Here is a 23,199-nt window from a genome sequence, read left to right on the forward strand (position 1 = left end):
TGTATGAGCCATGTCATTTGCCTAGAATGTGAACTTCATCCTTGCCACACCCACTAAAATTGCAGGGACGGCACTTGAAATTAACTATAAGGCAGAGGTAACAACCAATGTGTACCTCCAAACTTGGATAAATGCATGCACAAACTGTCGACAGCACAACTGTTCATTAATTTAGAAGGAAAATGAGGAACTACTGCTTTTTCACTAAATTGTAATCATTTATTATTTTAAGGTGTCGGACAGTCCGAGTTTGCTGTTGCGGACATGGTTGATATGTTTGTATTGCTGCTACCACCAGCTGGAGGAGATGAGTTGCAGGTATTTTTCCTTAAATCATTATGTAGTAGCTAGAAATCAGAACTGCTTACTTTCGTATTGAAATACAGGAATGATATATTGTCCTAATACACAGTTTAGTGTTTATATCTTCCCTCGGAAAGATTTCCATATAGTATTTTAATGGTTCATTATGTGACTCAATGTATCAGTTATCGTCTTGCCAACACATCATTCATGCATCCTGTGCTTCCAAAACGGAGGTGGTTGGCATAAAGAAGCATGGCATCTGGGGCTTATATACAATGAAGGGATTCTCTCTTTGTAGTTGGTCTAACTCAATGTCATGAAGGGTTAAATAATACAGTGTCGGAGTTCAGGGTTCTTCATATTGTTGGGCTACTGGTCTCCCCCAGGTTGTCTCAGCACAATACAGCCTCAAGGAAATGGGGCCTAGCCACTTCTTAGCTCAAAACTCCCAATCAGAGGTTTATGGTGCCCATCTGCTTCTGGTCTCATATCACAGTCACAGGGGTGTAGCTTGTAGTTTTCTTATCTATGCAATATTTTCGTGAGTTAGTAGTTCCTTATCTCACTTCTCAGAGAATTAATGTGGACTATGACCAATGTTAACGTCACTGTAATCAGCAATTTAACACACTGGCACTTGGACATTTTCCAGTGAACTGGTGGTCTTCTTTTAGACAAGTGTACCCTAAAACTGAAAGTATACAATAATGGTTTCAATTGTAAGACATGCCAACTTTCCAAGAATTGTCCTTTTCCTCTTAAGAACAATCATTACCTCTACATTGGGGCAACTGGCCAAAATATGTAGATTCAAGCATATCGGACTGAATTTGAGAGATATTGGTTAATTTCATTTCTTACCAGTATTCTCCCATACTTTTATTGTGTAGCTGGTAAAACTTTGAGCTATTTAGACAATGACTGTTTTAACTAAACTACAGGATCGGACAATATACTGGGTCTTTCTTTTGACATTGAAACACCAACACATATTGCATAATAGTATTCTAAAAAGCATGGCCACTGACCTGATATGTCCCATCTTGTCTAAACATCTGCTGATTAGTTTCTCTAAAATGGATTTCACATAAAGCTTCAATTGCGCTCTTCCACATCCCCATATCAGTACCAGCTGCATAACTGTCTACTTATATAATTTTGTTTTGGTTTTATTTTAGTTTTGACAAACAATGGTTTGGCCTAATTACCAAACAGTTATGGTTAAATTGAGGTGTTGCAGTTCCTGTGAACATTGAGCTAAAGGAAAGCTCAGGCTATCCATAATAGTCTGCCAATGTTACCCTATAATTTTGTTAAATTTTAGTATTTTGTAAGAACTTTTGCAATACAGATGAAGATTCATCAATTGCCGTTTTTGATATAACACTGCTTTGAGAAAGCATGGTCTTTTCAAAACAAGAGAATTAATGAATGGATTTGCGTAATTGCCCAATTAAACACTTCATGGTAATCAAAGTGAAATCTGTTGGATGTAATGTGATATGGACATTGAAGTGTGTGGTAACTACCTATGAGGACCAGATCTAATTCTTTTTTAGTTTATTTGCTTGTATAGCGCTCTGAAGACAAGGGTAACTAGGCGCTTAGCTTAATTGAGAGAACCAGTTACATACATGGAATGCAGGTTGTAAGGAATGTACAGAAGAAATGAGAAAACAAAATTACATAATTTACTTACATGGCAAAGGCGAAAAACAAAATATACAGAATATACACTGATGGGAGCAATCATTTACAGAGTACTAGGATGATTGGGTGAGTGAAAATAGCCAGGATTTGACTTTGGAGCAGAAGGCTAGAAAGGAAGGTTTGTCCCTGAGCGCTGGGGACAAAGCGTTCCAAGTTTTGGCAGCCAGGACAGGGAAGCTGGAGCCCCCAGAGTTTTGCAATCTTAACTTGGGAATGCTGAGGCAGTGTGTATAGTTGGATCTAGAGGATGATTTTCGGACAAATTTAATAGCAAGGTATTTGGGAGCCGAGTTATTCAGACATTTGTGAGTGATCATGAGTGTTCTGAAAGTGATTCTGTCTTGTATGGGGAGCCATTTGACATTACGTCTGGCTTGGGAGATATGGTCTGAGCATGGAATATTGAGGGCTGCATGTAGGGCGTTGTTTTGCAGTATTCGTAGTTTGTGTAGTTTTTTTTTGCTTGTGCTCAGGTTAAGGGTATTGCAGTAATCCAATTTGGAGAGTATTAGGGCTCTGGCCCGCGTGATGCAACTCAGTATGGATAAGAATGGTCTGCATGCATTTATTAACTTGGCGGTATAAGCCAAGGGGGATGCTGTGGCATTAACCTGTCTGGAGAGTGAGAGGGTTGAGTTGAGATACTCCCAGCGTTTTGGCATCTTTGGACACATTGAGATTTCCATCGATGTCGAAGGATTTTTATTGTGGGTTGAGTTTGAGACGTTGTTTGGATCCGATGAGTAGAAGCTTGGTTTTGTCATCATTGAGAAAAAAAACGTGCTTGGCCATCCAGTCTTGGATTTTGCTGTATATGACATTTAGGCGTGCAGAGTCCTTGTCATAGTAGCCTGAGAGAGTGATGAGGATTTGTGTATCGTCCATATAGTTGGTTTAGGGGACTTCCATGTGATCTAGAAGGTCGAATAACATCTTGGTAAAGATGTTATACAGCGTTGGGGAGATGCAAGAGCCTTGCAGGACTCCACAAGTGATGGGGGAAGGCTCTGCAGAAGCAGTGGCGGAGAAGACCCTCATGGATCTGTCAGAGAGGAAGGATTGGATCCATTTGGCTGCGTTGGGTGAGAATGAGGCTGCTGAGGTTAAATGAGAGGTCAGAATTCTGTGGTCTACCAAATTAAAGGCAGCTGACAAATCAAGTAATAGGAGAAGGGAGGGGTGTCCCTTATCTTTGGCCTCGTCCATTTGGATCTTTAGATCAAGCAGGGCTGTCTCAGCGCCATGTCTCAGCCTGAAACCTAATTGACAGAGAACTAGCAGTTTCAAGGTGGTTCTGAATTTGGATGTATGCAGCCTTATCTAAGATTTTTAGCAAGAATGGTACAGTTGTGATAGGCCGGTAGTTAGTAGGGATGTTGGGGTCGAGAGTGGGTTTTTTGAGAAGGGGCATGACCCAGGAGTCATTGAGATTCTTAGGTACCGAGCAAGAGGCGAAGGAGGAGTTGATCAGTGCTGTGATGAAGGGTGCGAAGTCTTTGGCTCCTTCTTCGATGATGGAGGCTGGGCAGATATCCCCTTGGCATTTGGAGGGTTTGAGTCCAGCTATAATAGACTCCACCTCTTTAGTGGTGACTGGTGAGAATTCAAATAGTTTTGTCATTTTTTGGTTGGGGTGGGAGGCGTTGGTTGGAATTAGTATTGCATTTGGAAGCCAGGACTAGCCTTTTGGATTGAATTTTGGCTTGTAAAAGCGCTATTTTGTCTAATAGTGCCTTCTGTATATTGGCACACCATGGGGCATCTTTTTCGCAGGTTGTCTGAGGAGGAGTGGGAGATTCCAATTCTTTAAGTATGGTGAATAGTTCTTTGACATTGGAGTTGGCACTTATGATTCTATTGTTAAAGGTGTCACTTTTGTTTTTTATGATGCTTCTTTAGAAGTAGATGCGACAGAGTTGAACAAATCTTTATTTTGGGAAGAGGGGTTCTTTTTCCACTTGGCTTCTGCCTGTCTTTTGGCCTTCCGAAGGGCCTTTAGGTCCGACGTGGACTGTTTGTTGAGATAACTGGACTGTTTGGCTTTTCTGGATTTTAGGGGGGCTATTTGATCTAATGCTAGAAGCAGATTGTTGTTAAATGAGTTGACTAAAGCGGTAGGGTCTGAGATGTTACTTACCTACCAAGAGCAGCTCTTTGGTTATCAGGCTCCCTAGCTGTAGACCTAATAAATACCAATCGCCTTTTCCACTATAACCATGGTAATCACCTGTATAACCCTGGTTATGCAAAAAACGTTGGAGCTCTGAACTTGGTCGCCAGTAGCCACCAAATCGCCAATTTCTCATGATGTCATCTTTCCAGCTCCCCGCCTCTAGACTGATGCCAGTTCATCCTTTTTTCTCTGCCAAATGGCATGTTTTGCATTTTTTTCGTTTTTGGATAACCCGGTTATACCCTTTCTAACCGCAGTTGTCTCTTGCATCGAACAAAAAACAAATGGCAGCTTTTTCATTTCTGAAAAACCTCTCTGCTGCAAAGCACCATGGGAGATATAGCTATAATTTTGGGAGAAGGGGGCACCCCCTTGTCCGTCAAATATTTGAATAATTACTGGATAGAATAACCCCTGGCCCCTCCTGGAAATCGAGTCAACGCTTTTTGCCCAAGTTGTTTCGTGCCTGGTTCAATTCAATCTGGCAGTTTTTGCTGTGTTCTGCGCAGAGATTTTGACTTTTTCTCTGTGGGGAAATGAATGGAAGTATTGGCAAAAACTGCGTTTTCTTGCTTTTTTAATAACCTTTAGTTTTTTTAACAAATCGTTGCCAAAGTGTCTAGCCTAGGGGGCCTGTGACAAACCTTTTGTTTGCAAAATATCAACCAAATCAGCCATGCAAGTTAAAAATTATTAGCGACTCAATTTTAGGGTTTCCTATGGAACTTGATACTCAACTATAGTGCAGCGACCTCCGCCCTATAATATTATATAAAGCTTCGTACCACAGTACAAAGTGTTTGGAGAGCACTCCAAGAGCAGTCCAGAGGAAACCATGTGCTCCGGACCCTGGGACCAATCACCAGAAGTGAGCCAGGCAAAGAGAATTTCCTTTATTAATTATAATGTCGTGGAAAAAAGAAATAAAGCACAATAAAAAAGACACATTTCACGGTCCACACACCGCTTGGTCACGTTCAGGATGTAAACATAGGTGCAGGACTGATAAACTCTCATACTCTCTATGGTCATTCCATATAGGATTGTATACAATCAATAGCTAGCCTTATCTTCATGGGTATCTGGTCGGACATCTTGGAACAGTGTAATGAGGCGGTCATCAAAAGGGCAAGGTATGTAATATTCTGACTGCATAGCATTTTATAATAAAGACAGTTAAATAACGTTTGAATATGGATCGACTACTTGACGTTCTGCTCCTATATCCAATCTGATATTTATGAATCTAACCATGTGCATAATGAGCGAATACTATCCCAGATAAGAAACGTAAACGCAACGAAGAGAAACGAAGACCGTATCCATACTGCACTAATGGCATAAATCTACACAGGTTAAGGATGTAATCGGAAACTCCTCAGTTAGCTTCGTTATTTATCCAGAACGTCTGTGAAAGCTGCCATTGTGAGAGGCAGATGTGTGATTGTTTGGCAACGCTGTCTAATGTTTGTGTACATTCGTGGTCTTGGTACTTTACTGTCTCCCATTCATTGGCCACTAGTTAATAACTGGACTCTATGCTATGCGTGTGTACAAAGGGCTCTAAGGTGCTACCATTCGTGCATATAATCTTAATAAAGTGCATGGTGCTTCTAGCGGCTGTTGGTGTAAAAATGCCATTAGCTGCCTAGTCTCAATAAAGTGCTTGGTGCTTCTAGCAGCTTGATAGATATATATATAGCCAAACACTATATGTGTAATAGCAGCAATTAATAAAGTGCTAAGTGCTTGTAATAGCAGCAATTCATAAGGTGCTAGATACTGACTTCAGTTCCTTCATAAGGTGCTAGTGCATCTCATATAGCTAAGACAAATGGCCGCACTATCTAGTCCTACCGCATCATTTTGCGCCTAAAATACCAAATGTCTAATGTCAAACCAAGGCCAATTGAAAGGTAAAACAGTGGGTATGTGAGTATATTAAAACCAGGTGCCCTATGTATCTGTATGCAAAGGCAAAAACATTGCTCACCCTAGAAAAAAGAACAAGTTAAAAAATATATTTGCAAATGGGGGTGATCTAAAATACATACAATTGATCTGTATAAAATATATCATTAAACTGCCTATATCTCTCCCCATCAGTGGATAAACTTTGCTGAAAATGTTGGTAGGCGGACATGACCTCTGAAGAAAAGGTGCCCTATTCAAATGTATGGGGACAAAATAGTGTTCCTTTTCTCAATGGGTACTGAGTTCTAGAAGGGTTACCTATATGTAACAACATGTCTTCAGTTTTCTATCGAACTATTTACATTTACTATGAATTGTGTGTATTCTCTGCAACTGCTGAACTTCCCATTGCTTCTGAACAATGTATTGGGTTCAATTATTTACCTCTGGCGATCGCATTGTGTCAAAGAAAACACTGTACTGTGATTCTGTGGAATACGTGCTTCCGACACACCTTGGGTCTCACAGCTGCTCCCAACTCGAACGTGGTGATGGAAGCGCGAGAACAGAAAAAGGAAACAAGCCGTTAAACATGCATTCGTGCAGAAATTAGGGTCCTTTACTATAGGCACAGCTAGATAACATACACACTCCATTAGCTGAGAAAGATAACGTCTTTAGTAACGCTGAAGTGAAAAGAGTTATTTGCCAAGTGAAAAGCAAGTTGGTAATACCACGCAGAGTTAAGAAGTTACTTCCTGCGCCCCACATCTGATATGATCGGTCTGCGCGTGCGCTCAACTCGGATGTCCCTTTACCTTCCTTTTTGCACTGATACACACTAGTATCCAGGCGTGTTGCTTCCGGAGGAGAGGCGCGCTTCAAGTGGGAGGCGAGCTTGAAGTGTTTCAAAGGTTACGCAAATTATGGAACTAGAGGCTAAACTTCCAACGCTCACGGTCTTCTACTGTAACCAATCATTCTCCGCTTGAGAACACATAACCAAGGCTTCTAACTCAAACTGAACCTTTTTACAAGAAATTATTTCACTTAGCTTTCTGAATTTCTCTTGACTCTCTTCTGCTCAATTCAAAACTTCTTTGGCTGCCCCTTTTCTTAACTCAGAACATGAATTCTTACTGAATTTTCTGTGGAGCTCAAGTTCTGAGACCTTTACTTGTTAGCAGGCTGAATGAAAGGCATTTTGGAATATTTGAGAGAATTCCAAACGACCTCACTTCTGCTGTCCAACCAATCCGCTCTGGGAATCTCCTCCACCACCTTGAGCTGGGATCACACGCGCCTGCTACAAATAAGTAAGTTAAGGAAAACTAGCCCATGGCATATTATTTCCTGTTAAATAACATTTTCAGTTCAGTTTTCAAAGCTTCATAACACTTCCAAGGTTTCTTTCTAGCCTGCAGACTAAAAGGAAACCTGACATAGAGCCTCCACAGCCAGAGGCTCCAACCCACCCAAACAATGACGTCCCGCTCCAGGTCCCCTCCGATGCCACTCCAGTAGAAGGTTGCTTCTTACAATTCACCCACGCATGGGAGATCAAGTCAGACAAGTGGGTGTTGTCCACGTGGCGGGCAGATATTTTATAGAACTTCTATAAAAGCCATCCAACCACCCGCCAAGACACAGGAAAATAACACTGGAAGAAAGGCGCATATTATTGGAGGACGTGAAAGCGCTGCTGGCAAAGGACACCATGAGATCGTCCCAGCAAACCAGGTGAACAAGGGTGTTTATTCAAGGTATCTCCTTGTGGCAAAGAAAGACCCAACTTGTCGCCCAGTGCTAAACCTGCGTCCAGCAAACACGTATATCAAGCCTAAAAATGTTCGCATGACAATGCTTCAGGAGATAATTACCCTCTTAAAACATGTGGATTACATGGCAACATTGGGCATGAAAGATGCATACATTCATATTTCAATGTTCCCAGCGCACAAAGTATCTGCGCTTCTAAATAGCAGGAGAAAACTACCAGTTCAAGGTGCTCCCTTTCGGCATAGCCTCAGCGCCAAGGGTATTCGCAAAGGTACTAGCAGTGGTGGTGATGCACCTACGCTGTAAGTCAATCCCAGTGTACCCTTGTTTGGACGACTGGATAATAACAGGGGAATCCCCTCAAATTTGCAAATGCAACACCCAAAGAACAATCAACCTTCTGTTCCAATTCGGATTTACCATCAACGAGAAGAAAATCAAGTCTTTCACCCAGTCAAACGAAACAATTCCTGGGATCAGTGATAAAACAAGGTAGGGGCTTGCCTTCCCCGCAAACGACAGAGTTCAAAACATACTGTCGCAAATACCTCACTACCTAGCCAGTCACCAGATAACCGTATGCAAGGCAATGTGCCTGCTGGGAATGATGTCATCATGCATTTATCTGGTCCCATACGTGCGGCTGCACATGCGCCCAATGCAGGAGTGATTAGCAAAACGATGGTCTCAGGCAAGCGGTCAATGGTAAGCTCTAGTGGTTGTTTCGCTAACAGCTCTTCGCTGGTGGTCAATGGACAACTTACTAAAGATGAACCCTTTCACAATCCACCACTTCAGGCGATACTAACTACAGACGCCACACTCTCCAGATGAGGAGCCCATTACCTTCACCACAGAGCCCAAAGCCTATGGACACACACTGCAGCCCAAAACCACATCAACTTCTTAGAACCTCTGCCAGTTCTCAAGGCTCTACAAGCTTTTCAGCGGCTCCTAGTGAATCGGACAAGCCCTCACAGACAGCACCACTGGCCTATTTTACGTAAACAAACAAGGGGGCACACACACTCTCCAAGTCTGTCCAAACTATACCAAAAAAATGTGGAAGTGGACATTCAAGTGGAACATGTTCCTAGTCTCAACACGTTCCAGGGGAACTCAATGCTCTAGCAGACTCTAAACTAAATCTTTTCCCAGTGGAGTTATACTCCCTTACACTTGTTTGCCACAAGCTAAAACACACAATGTGCAGACTTTGCGTCTAGGTTTCCCCCACCAGGATCCAAGGGGAATGCCCTGTGGACCAGTTGGTCAGAGAAATGAGCTTATGCTTTTCCACTGACGCCACTCCTGAGCAGGATAGTGCACAAGATGCACCAGGAACAAGTAACTCTAATCCTGATAGCTCCAATGTGGACACGGCAACCTTGGTTTCCACATCTGCTCAAACTGGCGATGTACAAACCAATCAAGTTTCCGTGCACCTTTAACATGCTGTCCCAACATACACCTTCAACATGCTGTCTCAACACGAGGGGACTTCACTCCATCCACATCCTGAGTCTACGAACTTGGCAGCCTAGCTCCTGAAGTCATAGAGTTTGGTCACTTAAATCTTCCTCAAAGGTGTATGGATATCATAAAAGAGGTACGAAAACCCAACACATACGTGGAAGAGGTTTGTGGTATGGTGCAGATCGCAGTACTTAAATCCAATTGAATGTTCACCATCCAACATTCTACACTGCATGCTTTATCTACTAGACTCTGGCCTAGTATTTACCGCCATCAAAGTACACCTAGCAGCCCTGTCCGGATACACCACTTTGCAGAACAAGGTGTCTTGGTGGAAAGTTCCTGTTATCAAGGCTTTCATGGAGGGAGTGAAGAGGTTATACCCTCTCATTTCTAATCCTCCACCAGGTTTGGACCATAATCGTGTTCTATCAATACTCGTGGGTCTGCCCTTTGAGCATATGCACAAGGCCAGCCTTAAACACTTAACATACAAACCCGCTTTTCTTGTAGCCATCACCTTGATTAGACGAGTCAGTGAGCTACAAGCATTATCCGTACAACAACCTTTCTTTGTAATCCACAAGGAGAAGGTGGTCCTTAGAACACATCCTAGGTTTTCACCTAAATTCATCTCAAGTTCCACATCAACCATTACATTGAACTACCTTCTTTTTTCAAAAATCCATGTAACTTGGCTGAAAGAAACCTCCATACATAAGATGTGAGATTGGCAGTATTGTACTATGTAAACAAAACAAAGCCTCTGAGGAAAACAGACCAACTCTTTGTTTCCATAGCACCTGGTAGAGAAGGTGATCACATCTCTAAAAATGCGGTCTCCAGATGTATACAAATGTATACAGCTCTGCTATTCACTATCCAAAAGGACCCTACCTCCCACTCCTAGAGCTCACTCTACCAGAGGTACAGGAGCTACTCTAGCATTTATTGCAAATGCCCCCCTAGACGCTATTTGCAAAGCAGCTACTTGGAGATCCATTTATACCTTTTATACAGCATTACTGCATTGACACAAACTCTAAAGCAGATTCACATGTGGGGCAATCAGTGCTAAAAACATCCATTTGCCGCTGTACCTTCTCATAACCCACCTCCTTATCCAGATACTGCTTGCTAATCTATGCATAGCATGTGATCTTAGCAGATCCACAAGCATCAGGAGGCATACATTACTCACTGTAATCGTATTTCTGCTGCTTGCATTTGCTCAGATTCACATACTCCCACCCTTCCTCCCCTCCTGGAGTCGAAGGTGCATAAATGTTTCTTGTGCTATCGCTATTTTCTGCTACACTTCATGCAACCTCGTGGCAGAAAAAAAGCAATCTGAGGGTCCTTGATGCGTGAAGAACCATGGGGTACAGTAGATGTCATATTAGCGGTAGTATTACTGACACGCCCAGTCGACGTCCCTTTTCGAGGTTCGAAAACAAATCATGTAATACTGGTGTCTACCACTAGATGTCGGCCTATGCATAGCATGTGAATCTAAGCAGATACAAGCATCAGAAATACAATTACAGTGAGTAATGTATTATATATTACACGGCCCGCGGTAGCAGCCGTGTAGTTACGGTTAAGTTGCTTAACTCATAGGAAGATTACTTTTTCTGCGGCTTATAACTCCGCTCCCCCTGGAGGAATCCTCACCAAACTTTGCAAACAAAAGTATATAGTCGGCTCTGAATTTTTTCACCAAGTTGGGTGAGGTTTCGTGCAGGGGGGCAAAGTTATAGGGGGGTCCCAGATTTTTTTTTTCTCCATAGACTGAATGGGCAAAAACTTTGCAAACTGCTTCAGCCCAAAGGGCTGGGCGCATTTGCACCAAATTTGTGGCAGGGGCTTGGGTCCGAAAGCGTGCTTTTGTGCGTTTGGTGGAAATCGGACCAGTACTTTTGTTTCAAAGGACTGAAATGTACATCCCAAAAAATGTGTGATAACTGGGTCCGCTCCGCGGACCCATTTCCCTGTTCGTTCCGTGGACCGAAGTCTCATTGGCCTGCGGTACGCCGTGCTGTCGGCGAACATTAGACGCGGCCGTTTGTTGGCTGGAGGGAAGCGTGCTGTTTGTCAAAGGTTTTGGGAAACGCTGCCATGGTGTATCGGAGGACAGTGTTGTAGTGTGTGCGCCAAGCCCGTAATGCATTGTGTTCATGGCTGGGCCTCTAGTATGTAAATGTGTGGCCACTAAAAGTACTCCTATCTGCCTCCGCTCCGTCGTCACTTTTCCCTGTTTGCCGCGCAGTGAAAAATGTGATTGCACTGCAGTGTACAGTGACGTATTGTGCGTGAAAAGTTTTCGATAACGCCGGCATGTTGTTTCCGAGGGCAGTGTGGTGGCGAACGGGCCTGGAAAACATAGTTTACGGCATCTGGTGGTGGGAAGAAGGGATGGAAAGGGTGGGGGAGTGAGAAGTGCAGCAAGTGGATAGATCTCATTAGAAGAAGACAGTGGTGTGCCAGTGGTATCCGTGCATAGTATGCCAATTTGCGGTCATCTCAACAGGCAGAAATCTTGTTTGGTCATTGCAGGCATCCTTCGTTATTGCATGCCAGCTGCAGCAGTGATGTCTTTCTGTGATGAATGGTGGCAGGCACATTTGCAGAAGGGGAGTGCATTCCATAAGACATGCACATTTACAGATAGTGTGTACTATGGTGTGCGGTGTGTGGTAAGTACGCAGCCCCTTTAATGCATGGCTGCAGCCCTTGAACAGAAAAGTATATCCACTGGTTGAAAGTAAGTGCCACAGTGTCGCTTTGTCTGTGGTTTGGCTGAATTGCACACATGGTTGGTTGCATGGGTGTGGTGATTGGTAGAACATCGTACAGTTGTCGGTGTATGGGTGGAGATGCTGCAGTGACCAGTCGTGTACTGTTTCCACTGGGTACACTAATAGAATAGTGTAAATAGGAAAGAGGTCACGGTGCAACTGGTTCTTACATGTGGTTGCGTAGTGTGCATTGCGTGGATTAGTAAGTGTTGCAGTGCACTCTGCAGTACTGATTGTGTGCACGTAGTACAGTGTGGAGAGCAGGACCAATGTTGCGACGATTGTGTTGTTTGGTTGGCATTATTACAATGGTTTCTGAATGGAAGTGGGTAGCAGTGCCAAACCCTGTGGTATGTTTGTGCATTACGGTAAGTGGAACATGTGTGCATGCATTCCTGCTTTAGGGTGTAGAGGTTGGGTAGAAGTGCTGGTGCCTATGTTGCCTTTCTGATTCGTGGCACATGCCTACATGTTCGCCTGCATAGCTTTATGTTGTGGTGAGTGTGGGCAAGGCCTAGACTGTTGGGTGCATGGCCAAAGGCCAAAGGCCATGCACCCAGCAGGGTAGGTCTTCATGACAGCCACCACAACGTAATGCAGTCATGCACTTGTCAGTCTGCATGCATGTCAGGTTGGTGACTTGTACGCAATGGTTGTGGAGGACATTGTAGACTTGGTAGAGGAGCAGAAGTGAGCTGCTATGTGTACATTAGGATACATTGCACATCATTGCCCTAGTTGCACAATAGGGAGCCACATGTCACCATTTGCGTTTGCTATGGTTAGGCTCTTAAAGACCCTTGCTTTAGGAAGTGCTGTAAGATATGGCCGCATGAAAGGACGTGCTTAGCAGCACACATGTAAAACATGGCCAATGCACAGAGCCTCCTACATACCCTTCACCACACCTGCACCCAACAGCCTAGACCTCTAACAGCCACCACAACCCATTGCAGCCATTGAGTTGCCACTCTGCATGCATTTGAAGTTCGCGACTTTTACACAATGGTTGTGGAGGACATTGTGCACTTGGTCGACAAGCGGAAGAGAGCTGCTATGCGTAAATTAGCATATGGTGTACATCATTGCCCCTGTTGTACAACAGGGCGCCACATGCCACCATGTGCATTTCATATGGTTTGCCCCTTATAAGCCCCTTGCTTTACGGCTTGCTTTAAGATATTGCAGCATGTAAGGACGTGTTCAGCAGCACACATGTAACCTATGGCTTATAATCACGGCCTCCTACATACCGTTTAGCACAGCCAACGGACCGTTATGCAGCCATGGATGCAAATATGTGCCCAGGGTGAAAGCTGGCAGGCTCAATTGAAGATGGGGAGTGCAGTGCACATGGCATGTGCATTTAAACATAGCGTGTACGATGGTGTCTGCATGCATTTGAAGTTGATGACTTTTACACAATGGTTGTGGAGGACATTGTAGGCTTGGTACAGCAGCAGAAGTGAGCTGGTATGCGTACATTAGCATACAGTGTACATCTTTGCCCCTGTTGAACAATAGGGACCCACATGCCACCATGTGCATTTCCTATGTTTTGGCCCTTATAATCCCCTTGCTTTTAGGAGTGCTGTAAGATATTGCAGCATGAAAGGCTGTGCTCAGCAGCACACATGTAAACTATGGCTAACGTATACAGACTCCTACATACCGTTCAGCACACCCAACGCAACGTTATGAAGCCATGCGTGCAAATATGTGCCCGGGGTGAAAGCTGGCAGGCTGAATTGCAGATGGGGAGTGCAGTGCACATGAGCATTTACCCATAGCCTGAACTAGGGTGTGTTTTCTGTGGGGAGGGCCTAACGCCTTGCATGCATGGATGGAGTGGAAAGCGACAAACGGAGTCCTCCTGCTTTACTGTGCCGCAGCCCTCCTGCTACTTGTGGAATCGTACGTGCCACATTCTGCGTTTCTCACCATGCTGGTCAATGGAAATGGGAGTATGGCCTTTGTCCAATCAGGTGCTCAGGCTGTGCGTGACCGGCAACAGCACCAATAGGGGGAAGGACTCCTCCTGCTCCATTGGGGCATGGCCCTCGCGGTACTTGGGGAAAGGCACGTGCCACATTCTGCGCTTCTCACCATGGTGGCCAATGGAAATGGGACTGTGGGGAATGTCCAATCAGGTGCACAGAGTGCGTAACGGGAAAGGGCGGCAATCATTTTTTCCATTAGTTTGTGTAGTGCGGCTGGCAAACATGGCAAGACGCACAGTTTTTGTTGTGGGTGATGCCTTTGTGGAAGATCTGTTCGTGTATGCCCTCCAAGAAGGCTTTTGTGGCGTGTATGCCCTCCAAGAAGGCTTTGTGGCAATTTCGGTTTGGAGGGAGTGGACGCTTTGTGGTGCAGTGTCGAAGCGTGCTGTTTCGGCGGAGTGCTTGTAGAATGTCGACGCATGGCCTCTTCGGCAACTGTAGATGTTGTAGTCGTGCTCTTTGGAGCCTTCTTTTTGGTTTCCATGCCTTGTTCCCATGTGTACCGTCAACTGAAGAAGATGAAAGCAGTGCAGCACATTTTTCCCACTGCCAAAGGTGCTTTTCTCATGTATATCCCCGAGAATAGTGTGGAAGTATTACAATGGTTCCTGTCGCCAGACAGAGGTCGGAAGGGGTCTCCTCAACAGAAGCGTGTGTGACTTATTGAGTGCTGCTGGGATGTTCTCCTGTGAGAATGAGAACAATGGTACTCGATATATAAACCTTTTCAAAGGAAATGGCATGTCTTTGTCAAAAAGTGGCAATAACATTTTGTTTCACAATCTACAGGCTGCACTGAAGACCCTATTGTAAGAATGTGAGCTGACGTTGAAAACACAAAATCTTATGGAAGCACCTTAAAAAAAATAATAAAAGGCTCTTTTAAGAACTGCCACACCTAACGACGTCCCCTACCCTGGTTTAAAGTTATTCCCCCACTCCCGCGCGCGCACAGCATGAAAAGTCAGTGAATAACACGATAGTTGCAGGGTGGCACGTGTTAGATACGCCCATTTTGCAGATGCCTGCCATAGAAATGGGCCTGTAGAGGTTACGGCATTGGTCAATAAGGTTTCTGGGCGTGGTGTTTACGCACAGACTGTGGTACACAGTGTATTTGTCGACAGAAATGCAGATGGTGCGGTTATGGCTGTTCGAAATACATTGATTGAAAGTGAATGAAAAACACTGTGCAGTGGCTGCTCATTTTGGAATCTATCATGTGTATGTGTAGTGCTATGGAGTACCTACAATGAAGTTACTGATTTTGGTTTGTCTGTGTGACACTTTGGTGACACGCAATCATGCCAATTTTATTGTTGTTCATTGTGAAGGGAAAATTGCACAGCATGTTGCACATGTTTCAGTGCCTTTTACGATGAAGGAGGCGCTTGCCCAGGTTATGCGTTGGTTTCCGATCTCTTGCATAACTTTCTAGTGCATTATGCAGACACCGATGTGACTGCGTAATTTTTTATTTGATCCACAAATGGAGAAATCACGGTACTTTGCCAAGAAGTGTATTTGTGCCTTTGTACGACATGTGCCAATGGCGTACTTCACACATGGGAATATGTCGTTTCACAGCACAAACAGTTTTCCCCAGCTATAACGTTCAACTTACTATGCCTGCCATCCCGATTTCTGTACACCCCATCCAAATTGCCTTGGTGCTCTTCTTGAAAGTAGTGAACATTTTTTGTAGTAAGTGTTGCGCACTGACACTCTACAAAACGCTGTGCAACACGTAAAGAAACCGCTTTCTACAGCGACCCCCCCCCTTTCCAACCGATTCAACTACAGTGTTTTCCACACTGCTACGCCTCCCGCCCTACATCCGTTCATTGGCAATTCCATTGTTCATCCATAAAAGGTGCTTTTTTTATTTCCCTTTTTTCCTTTCCCAGTTAAATTCCATTTAGTATGGTCTTCTGACACACGCCACAGAAGGAACGGCAGGAAAGGACCGGTACAGAAGGGGCAGCACCTGCATGGATACAATAGGGGACGTGTCGAGAGACGGAATTATTGGGGGGCCCTCACCTCCAGAAGGACCCTTCCCACTCACTTCCAAGTACCTTCCCTCTGTAGAGTAGCACGTTGCAGTACATGCACAATACAATGCCCTTTGCTGGGTAAGGGTCTGTAGCGCGGCATATGGTCTGCAAGGCTGTTTTAGAGCTCCGCTGCCCTACAGGAGTGGCCCTCTTGTTGCCTGCAGCAGATGTGGGAAATGCTGTACAGGAAATTACCCTACATAATTGGTGGAAGGGCGGTAGACTGCCCACTGGTACCTTGTGCTTTCATTTCAGTTGTCGTCACATGCAGTACAAACAATTCATGATACGCCATTAGTCTTAGGAGTAGCATTTACGGAGATGCTAAATTCTGGAATACACGAAGGTTTACAACAATGTGAAACACAGCTTCATTACGTGGAGCAGGAAGGCATTTATTTTGTTCGACCCATGCAGCTACAGTACTTTTCTAACCACCACTAACATTGTTTGCGCTCTGCGCATTCTGCTGTTTGCTTACTTGCCTTTACATGCACTAGTATGTGCGTGACCAAGCCGCACCAGCTTTGCATTTTGCAGACTCACTACAAACTGTCCCACCTGCAGTTACATGTTTTCTTCAACTGTACGACCCGCAGGCACCTCTTAACACTTTCCGTCACACTGCTCAGTGCAAACATGATATGTCTGTTTCACGGGTCATGGAAAGGCAAGCAGCACATCAATCAAATGAATGCGACATTTACCATGCCCACGTTACACTGCAGGTTGCTGTTCCTTGTTTACCCGTGGGCATCATACAGTGAGGCGTGCTTTAGCCCCACATTGGTAGGTTTGCAGAGCCACCCACGTAGTCAGCAGGAGTACTTGAAATGCGGTAGCCTACCGAAAAACTCCCAAAATTTGATGGCATCTTTGATGTCATGGGTGTTAGTCCTTACAGTGCACACTGGTGGCGTGAGTTATGGTTGCTTAGATTACCATAAATGGCGAATTTCTTTTTTTTTCCGATTTTACCTGTAACCATAACGTCCCTGTAACAACGTGTATCAATTGAATTGCATATGTTTTTACTAGTGCAACTTAACCATAATGTCCCTTTGTTTTTGTTACTGAATATATATATATATATATTTCTGATGTTTGTGAAATTTGCTTAGATCACATGCTGTGCATAGGCCGACATCTAGTGGAAGCTGCGGAGTATTACAGTTTGTTTTTCGAAACTCGAAAAGGGACGTCGAACAGGGCGTGCCAGTAATACTATCCCTAGTGTGACGTACCCTGTACCCATGATCTCTCACGCGTGTAGGACCCTCAGATTGTTTTTTTCCGCCATACTAGTCGTACGCATGTTGCGGGGTTCCTTCGGCGTTTATATTTAAAAATTACTGTTATTACTTCCCCTTTCCCCTCCACCGTACACCGAAGACATACGCGGGTGAAGATCAAAGAAGTCAGCCGTTGAGGACTGTCACGACGGACTCCGGGCCTTGGAAGGCCTCTGGCCTCGGCCCTATACCGTAGGGAGAGTGGGGGATGGTCATATAGGCTCTCTATTCCCCCTTTCATACATATACTCGCCCGCTGCCATTTTGTACATTTAAATTCTGCCCTAAATGTAATAGGAATTTTCCCTGGGTTGATAAGCACCTTACGTGCAATCTGTCTCTCCCACGAGACCATCCCGAGGCTACCTGTCGAGCTTGCAAGCTCTTCAAGCCGAAGACTCAAGGACCGCTCGACTAAGCACTGGCCCTCTCCGCCAGGCAACTAGAGGACATGGACGTAGAAGGGACATTCATCGATGGCAGCAATGCCGCCACATCGGACGGCAAGGGTAAAGGGGTGACTTTGGACACCCATGCGCACGCCCCGAAGGACTGGCCGGCGGCCACGTTGTGGGGACAGCAGCTGCCGGCAAGAGCGCTTCACATCCTACCACCACTAAGCACATCAGCCCCGGCCGTGACTCGACACACGTGTTGAGCGATCAGCACCAGACAACACCACGAGAGCGGTCCAATGAATCTTTGTCCTCTGGGCGTTCACCTCACGACAAAACCCAACCGTCTTCGGTTGATAAAGGTGTCGCCCGATCAACAGTCCCCGAGGCCCGATCGTCGGATGACGAAACCGCTCGGCATTCTGAAGGGGCTATACGCATTGCGTCTGACCGCACTCCCGAGACTACCCGTCCTCCTTCGAATCCCGCCTACGAGACTCGACACGATATGTGGAAACCTTCGGAGGCAATAAAAATCGGGAAAACATTCCTCTAGCCATGGGGGAGGGGATAAACAATATAAGAAGGCATCTTCAGGTCCCATGTTCATAGGGAGAAACAAAAGGCCCCAAAGGAGACGGGGAAGGCTAAAGTTTCTGAACCTACCCCGAAAACAAGACTCATTCCTCCCACTGTTGAGGATATGGGCACTGATGAGGAACCAGAACCTGTGATTATTCCTAGCTCCAAAGAATGGAGCTCAGCAGACATTGACAGGGTCATGAAAAGGCTGACATTCATGGTTAATTTTTATAAAAAAGACCCAAACTACTTTCGTAGCTACTCCAGCACCCCTCCTACTTCTGCCCCTTCTGGGTCCAAGATAACACCTGAGTCCTCTCAACCCCCTGCTAAGAAACTCAGCTCTGATGCCCTGTTTCAGGGCTTGGTCACAGACCCCTTTGTGGTGGAACCTTACCACCCTGATTCATATTGTGATGAAACAGAACCTCAGTTTGTTGATGACCAGGCGGGTGACCCTTATTATGGGGATGATGAGGACCAGGAGGAGGATGAGGCTGAAGCCTACAACATTGACTCCCCGGTTGCTAAAGACCCCCCCCCCCCGGTGCATGACCCGCCTGTAGACGACCAACCCCTCCTCAGTGAGGCACTGGCTAAGGCAGCTGCCCACTTTCGTATAGACGCACAAGGTGTTCAAGAAGACAGGGATATTGCTAAAGAAATCCTAGGAGACAAGAAAGCCATTACTCGGGCTATCCCTTTGTTAAAATCCATCCAGCGCATAATTGATCCCTCGCTGCAAACTCCAAATCTCACTCGAGCGGTTATCCGCGGGTCGAGAAATTTCTCCTTGCCGCACCCACCAATCCACTGTACATTATGGGCCAATTAAAGCCTGATTCCCTGGTCGTAACAACCACCAGAAACCACCAGAAAAAGGGCAGGCACCCCGCTTGCTTCCTCGGAAGCACCTCCTGACAAGGAAAGTAAACGTCTATATAGTATGGGGAGAAAGGTTGCCTCCAATTCGGCCTATCGGGCACGAATTGCCAACAGTGCCACCCTTTTGGCAAGCTACAATTGCCATCAGTGGGAGGAAGTATCTGCTTTGGTTTCCTCCGCACCCGAACCCTTAAAGAGCCAGTTGGCTCGGCTGGCAGCAGAAGGAAGGTCTGTATCAGGCTGCATGTTAAAAACTAATTTTGATGCAGTGGACAAATCTGGGAGGTTAATCGCCGAGGGCACTATCATCAAGTGTCACTCTTGGCTTAGGCAGTCAGGGTTCAAACCCAAAACCCAAGCAACCCTAATTGATATGCCTGTGGAGTCGAATGTACTATTCGGCAAGGCAGTGGAGGAAGCTTTAAAGACAGCAAAGGATGAGTATGAGACCCTAAAATCTCTTGGCCAACTCACCAATAAACCCTCTGGACAAAGGAGTAGCAATAATTTTCTCCGCTTTCAGGGCCAAAGTTCCCAAAGGGGTTCAAATTATTACCAAAACCAGGGAACCTCATGGGGTAAAAAACAATCCCAATCATCACTAGGCTACCCCACAGGGCAGCGCAGGGGTCGCACTAGGGGTAGAGGCAGCCCCGCCAGAGGTGGTACGCCACCCAACAAGCAGTGACGTTCCACTTCAGGTCCCCTCCCATGCATCGGGGGGCGCATTTCCACCTTCACCCATACATGGGAGGGGATCACTTCGGACAGATGGGTGCTATCCACAGTGTCCGGAGGATACTGCATAGAGTTGCTAGGGCGCCCCCACGACCATCCTCCGCGACAGAAAGTACACTCGCTGGAACATCAGAAGATCCTCCTCGAGGAGATCGCTGTTCTGCTAGCAAAGGACGCCATAGAAGTCGTCCCGGTCAAAACCAGGTAAACAGGGGTATTTATTCAACCTACTTCCTTGTGCCAAAAAAAGATCTGACAATGCACCCAGTACTAGATTTGCACCCTGCAAACAAGTATGTCAAGCCACAAAATTCTGCATGACTACATTACAAGAGGTAATCCCTCTACTAAAAAAGGGGGATTACATGGCAACATTGGATATGAAAGATGACTATTTTCATATTTCAATGTTCCCAGCGCACAGAATCTTCTTGCGTTTCAAGATACACAACCAGCACTACCAATTCAAGGTGCTGCCCTTCGGAATAGCCTCGGCTCCAAGGGTATTCGCCAAGGTACAGGCGGTGGTGGCGGCGCACCTACGCAGGGAGGCAATCCCAGTGTACCCTTACCTGGACGACTGGCTCATCACAGGGGAGTCCCCCCTAATTTGTAGAATAAACATCCAAAGAACAATCAACCTCCTCTTCCAATTGGGCTTCTCAATCAACGATAAAAAGTCAAGCCTGGTGCCAAGCACCTCAAAACAGTTCCTGGGAGCTGTTCTAAATACCCAAGAGGGGTTGGCCTTTCCATCAGAAGAAATCATTTGAAATTTGTTGCTGCAAATTCCTCAATATCAGACCGGTCACCAGATAAGGGTGCGCAAAGCTATGCGTTTGCTAGGCATGATGGCATCTTGCATTTACCTGGTTCCCCACGCGCGCCTGCGACCCAGGCAGGAATGGTTGGCGAAACAGTGGTCTGTATCATGTATATATACGATTACAGTGAGTAATGTATCATGTGTATATATATGATACATTACTGACTGTAATCGTATTTCTGATGCTTGGATCTGCTTAGATTCACATACTGTGCATAGGCCGACATTTAGTGGAACCCCCGAAGTATTACAGTTTGTTTTTGAAACTCGAAAAGGGTTGTCGATCTAGGGCGTGCCAGTAATACTATCCCTAGTGTGACGTCCACTGTACCCATGATCCCTCGCGCGTGTAGGACCCTCCGATTGTTTTTTTCCACCATACTTGTTGGAAGCATAGTTGCGGAGTCCCCTGGCTTTTAGCCATTTACCATATATTTACTAAAATATTCCCGTTCCTCTTGCCCCACGTCGAGACTTCGAACATCGACGCCGGTACTGAAGAACAAACCGCCGTGAGACTGCACGACGGACTTTGGACCTCGGAAGGCCTCTGGCCTCGGCCTGGGCCTCGGAAGACCTCTGGCCTCGGCCCTGCAAGTAGGGAGAGTGGGGGGTGGACATACTCTCACTCGTTATTTTCCTACATACACTCGCCCGCTGCTATAAATAACATATGGAGAGTACTCCCTTCAAATTCTGCCCCAAGTGCAACTGTAAGTTCCCTTGAGTAGATAAGCATAACACCTGTAATCTGTGTCTGCCTAGGGACCACCACGAAGCGAATTGCAGAGCGTGTAAGCTCTTCAAAGCTAAGACACTAAAGGACCGCTCCACCAAACGTTGGGCACACTACGCCAGGCAGCTCAAGGCCATGGACGCCGTGGGTTCCTTCAGTGATGGCAGCAACGCCGCCGTATCGGACGGCGAGGGCACAGGGGTGTCGTTATATGCCCAAGCGCAAACCCCCGACCTCGGAGGACTGTCCGGCGGGGCAGTTATGGGAACTACCCACACACATACATCTAAACCAGGGGTGCACAACTGATTTTGACAGAGGGCCAAAAGTACCTTACATGAGGGCTATAGTGGGCCGAAAAGTAAATGTGGGCGTGGCAGGAGGCTTTTTCAACCCCCAATTTGTATTAAACACATGGAAAAAGAATATGTCGTTGAAGGGTAACGATTTTTATTTGCATTTCAAATTTACATTTTGTACTACACATTTTCCATTGTTATAATTTATTTCTATTTAGTTATTGTATATCGTCTGTTTGATTAAATTATATATATGTTATTGACCCTTGATTGGACATTCCGTTATTTTGGACTGCTATAGTTTGCTGTTTGGGTTGCCCAAGAGGAGTATGGTCTTCGTTGAGTCAGCTTTCCTCAAAAAGCAAAGGATGTACATCTCCTAACTGTGCCTGTTTTAGCTTTATTATTGGGTTCACTCTTGGAGTGCAACACTATGCCCCATGGCCCCCTCACCCCCAAGCAAACACTATGCCCCATGGCCCCCTCACCCCCAACCAAACACTATGCCCCATGGCTCCCTCACCCCCAACCAAACACTATGCCCCATGGCCCCCTCACCCCCAACCAAACGCTATGCCCCATGGCCCCCTCACCCCCAACCAAACACTATGCCCCATGGCTCCCACCCCCAACCAAACACTATGCTCCATGTCCCCCTCACCCCCAACTAAACACTGACAGTTGGAAAAAGAACACCTTTTTGGCGGTGTACCGTTTTATTTGTATTTAAAACTTACATTTTGTACTATACATTTCCCAAATCATACAGGATGAAACAGTGAACCAGACATACTTGATCAATGAGAAACATTGCAGCGTTTCTCAGCTGTCAGTTTCTTGATCTCGGGCTCCAGTGAGGTTGTTCGTACTCTCAGGATAGCATGGAGATGTTGGTCAGTTAGTCTTGTCCTTAGGCTGGATTTATGTAGTTTCATTTGTGAAAAAACGTGCTCACAAATGTAAGTACTGTCAAACATAGATACCATCTTTAATGCTTCCCGTGACAGATTGGGGAATTGAGCAGTGTCCAGAGACTGATAGAAGACTAATAAAGGCATCTCTCTGCTTATTTTTGAGGGCACTACAGCACTGAAGTTCAATCAGTTCCAGTTGCAGATCAGGTTGCGTACACTGTCAACATCAGCTGAGAAAGGGTCTGCAAAAAGTTTAAAAGAGGCTCGCTGGGATTTGAATTGTGAGAAACGATTCTCAAAAACATTTTGCAGTTCCTTC

The 23,199-nt window shown here is 45.5% G+C and overlaps 1 protein-coding gene across 5 annotated transcripts in view; it reads left to right on the forward strand.

The window, feature by feature from the left end:
* The window catches only part of MMAA (metabolism of cobalamin associated A), a 300,742-nt gene that overhangs the window by 93,978 nt on the left and 183,565 nt on the right, over positions 1-23,199 (forward strand). For all 5 annotated transcript variants that reach the window (XR_011282256.1, XM_069631226.1, XM_069631228.1 and 2 more), the window contains exon 5: positions 233-318. Coding sequence is in view for 4 of the 5 variants with exons in the window: in XM_069631226.1 (XP_069487327.1) it covers positions 233-318 (86 nt within the window). In the remaining variant the exon portion in view is untranslated. The remainder of the gene's footprint in view (positions 1-232; positions 319-23,199) is intronic.

This window comes from Ambystoma mexicanum, chromosome 6q (genome assembly GCF_040938575.1).
Source record: "Ambystoma mexicanum isolate Mex_15411 chromosome 6q, UKY_AmexF1_1, whole genome shotgun sequence".
Lineage (NCBI taxonomy): Eukaryota > Metazoa > Chordata > Amphibia > Caudata > Ambystomatidae > Ambystoma > Ambystoma mexicanum.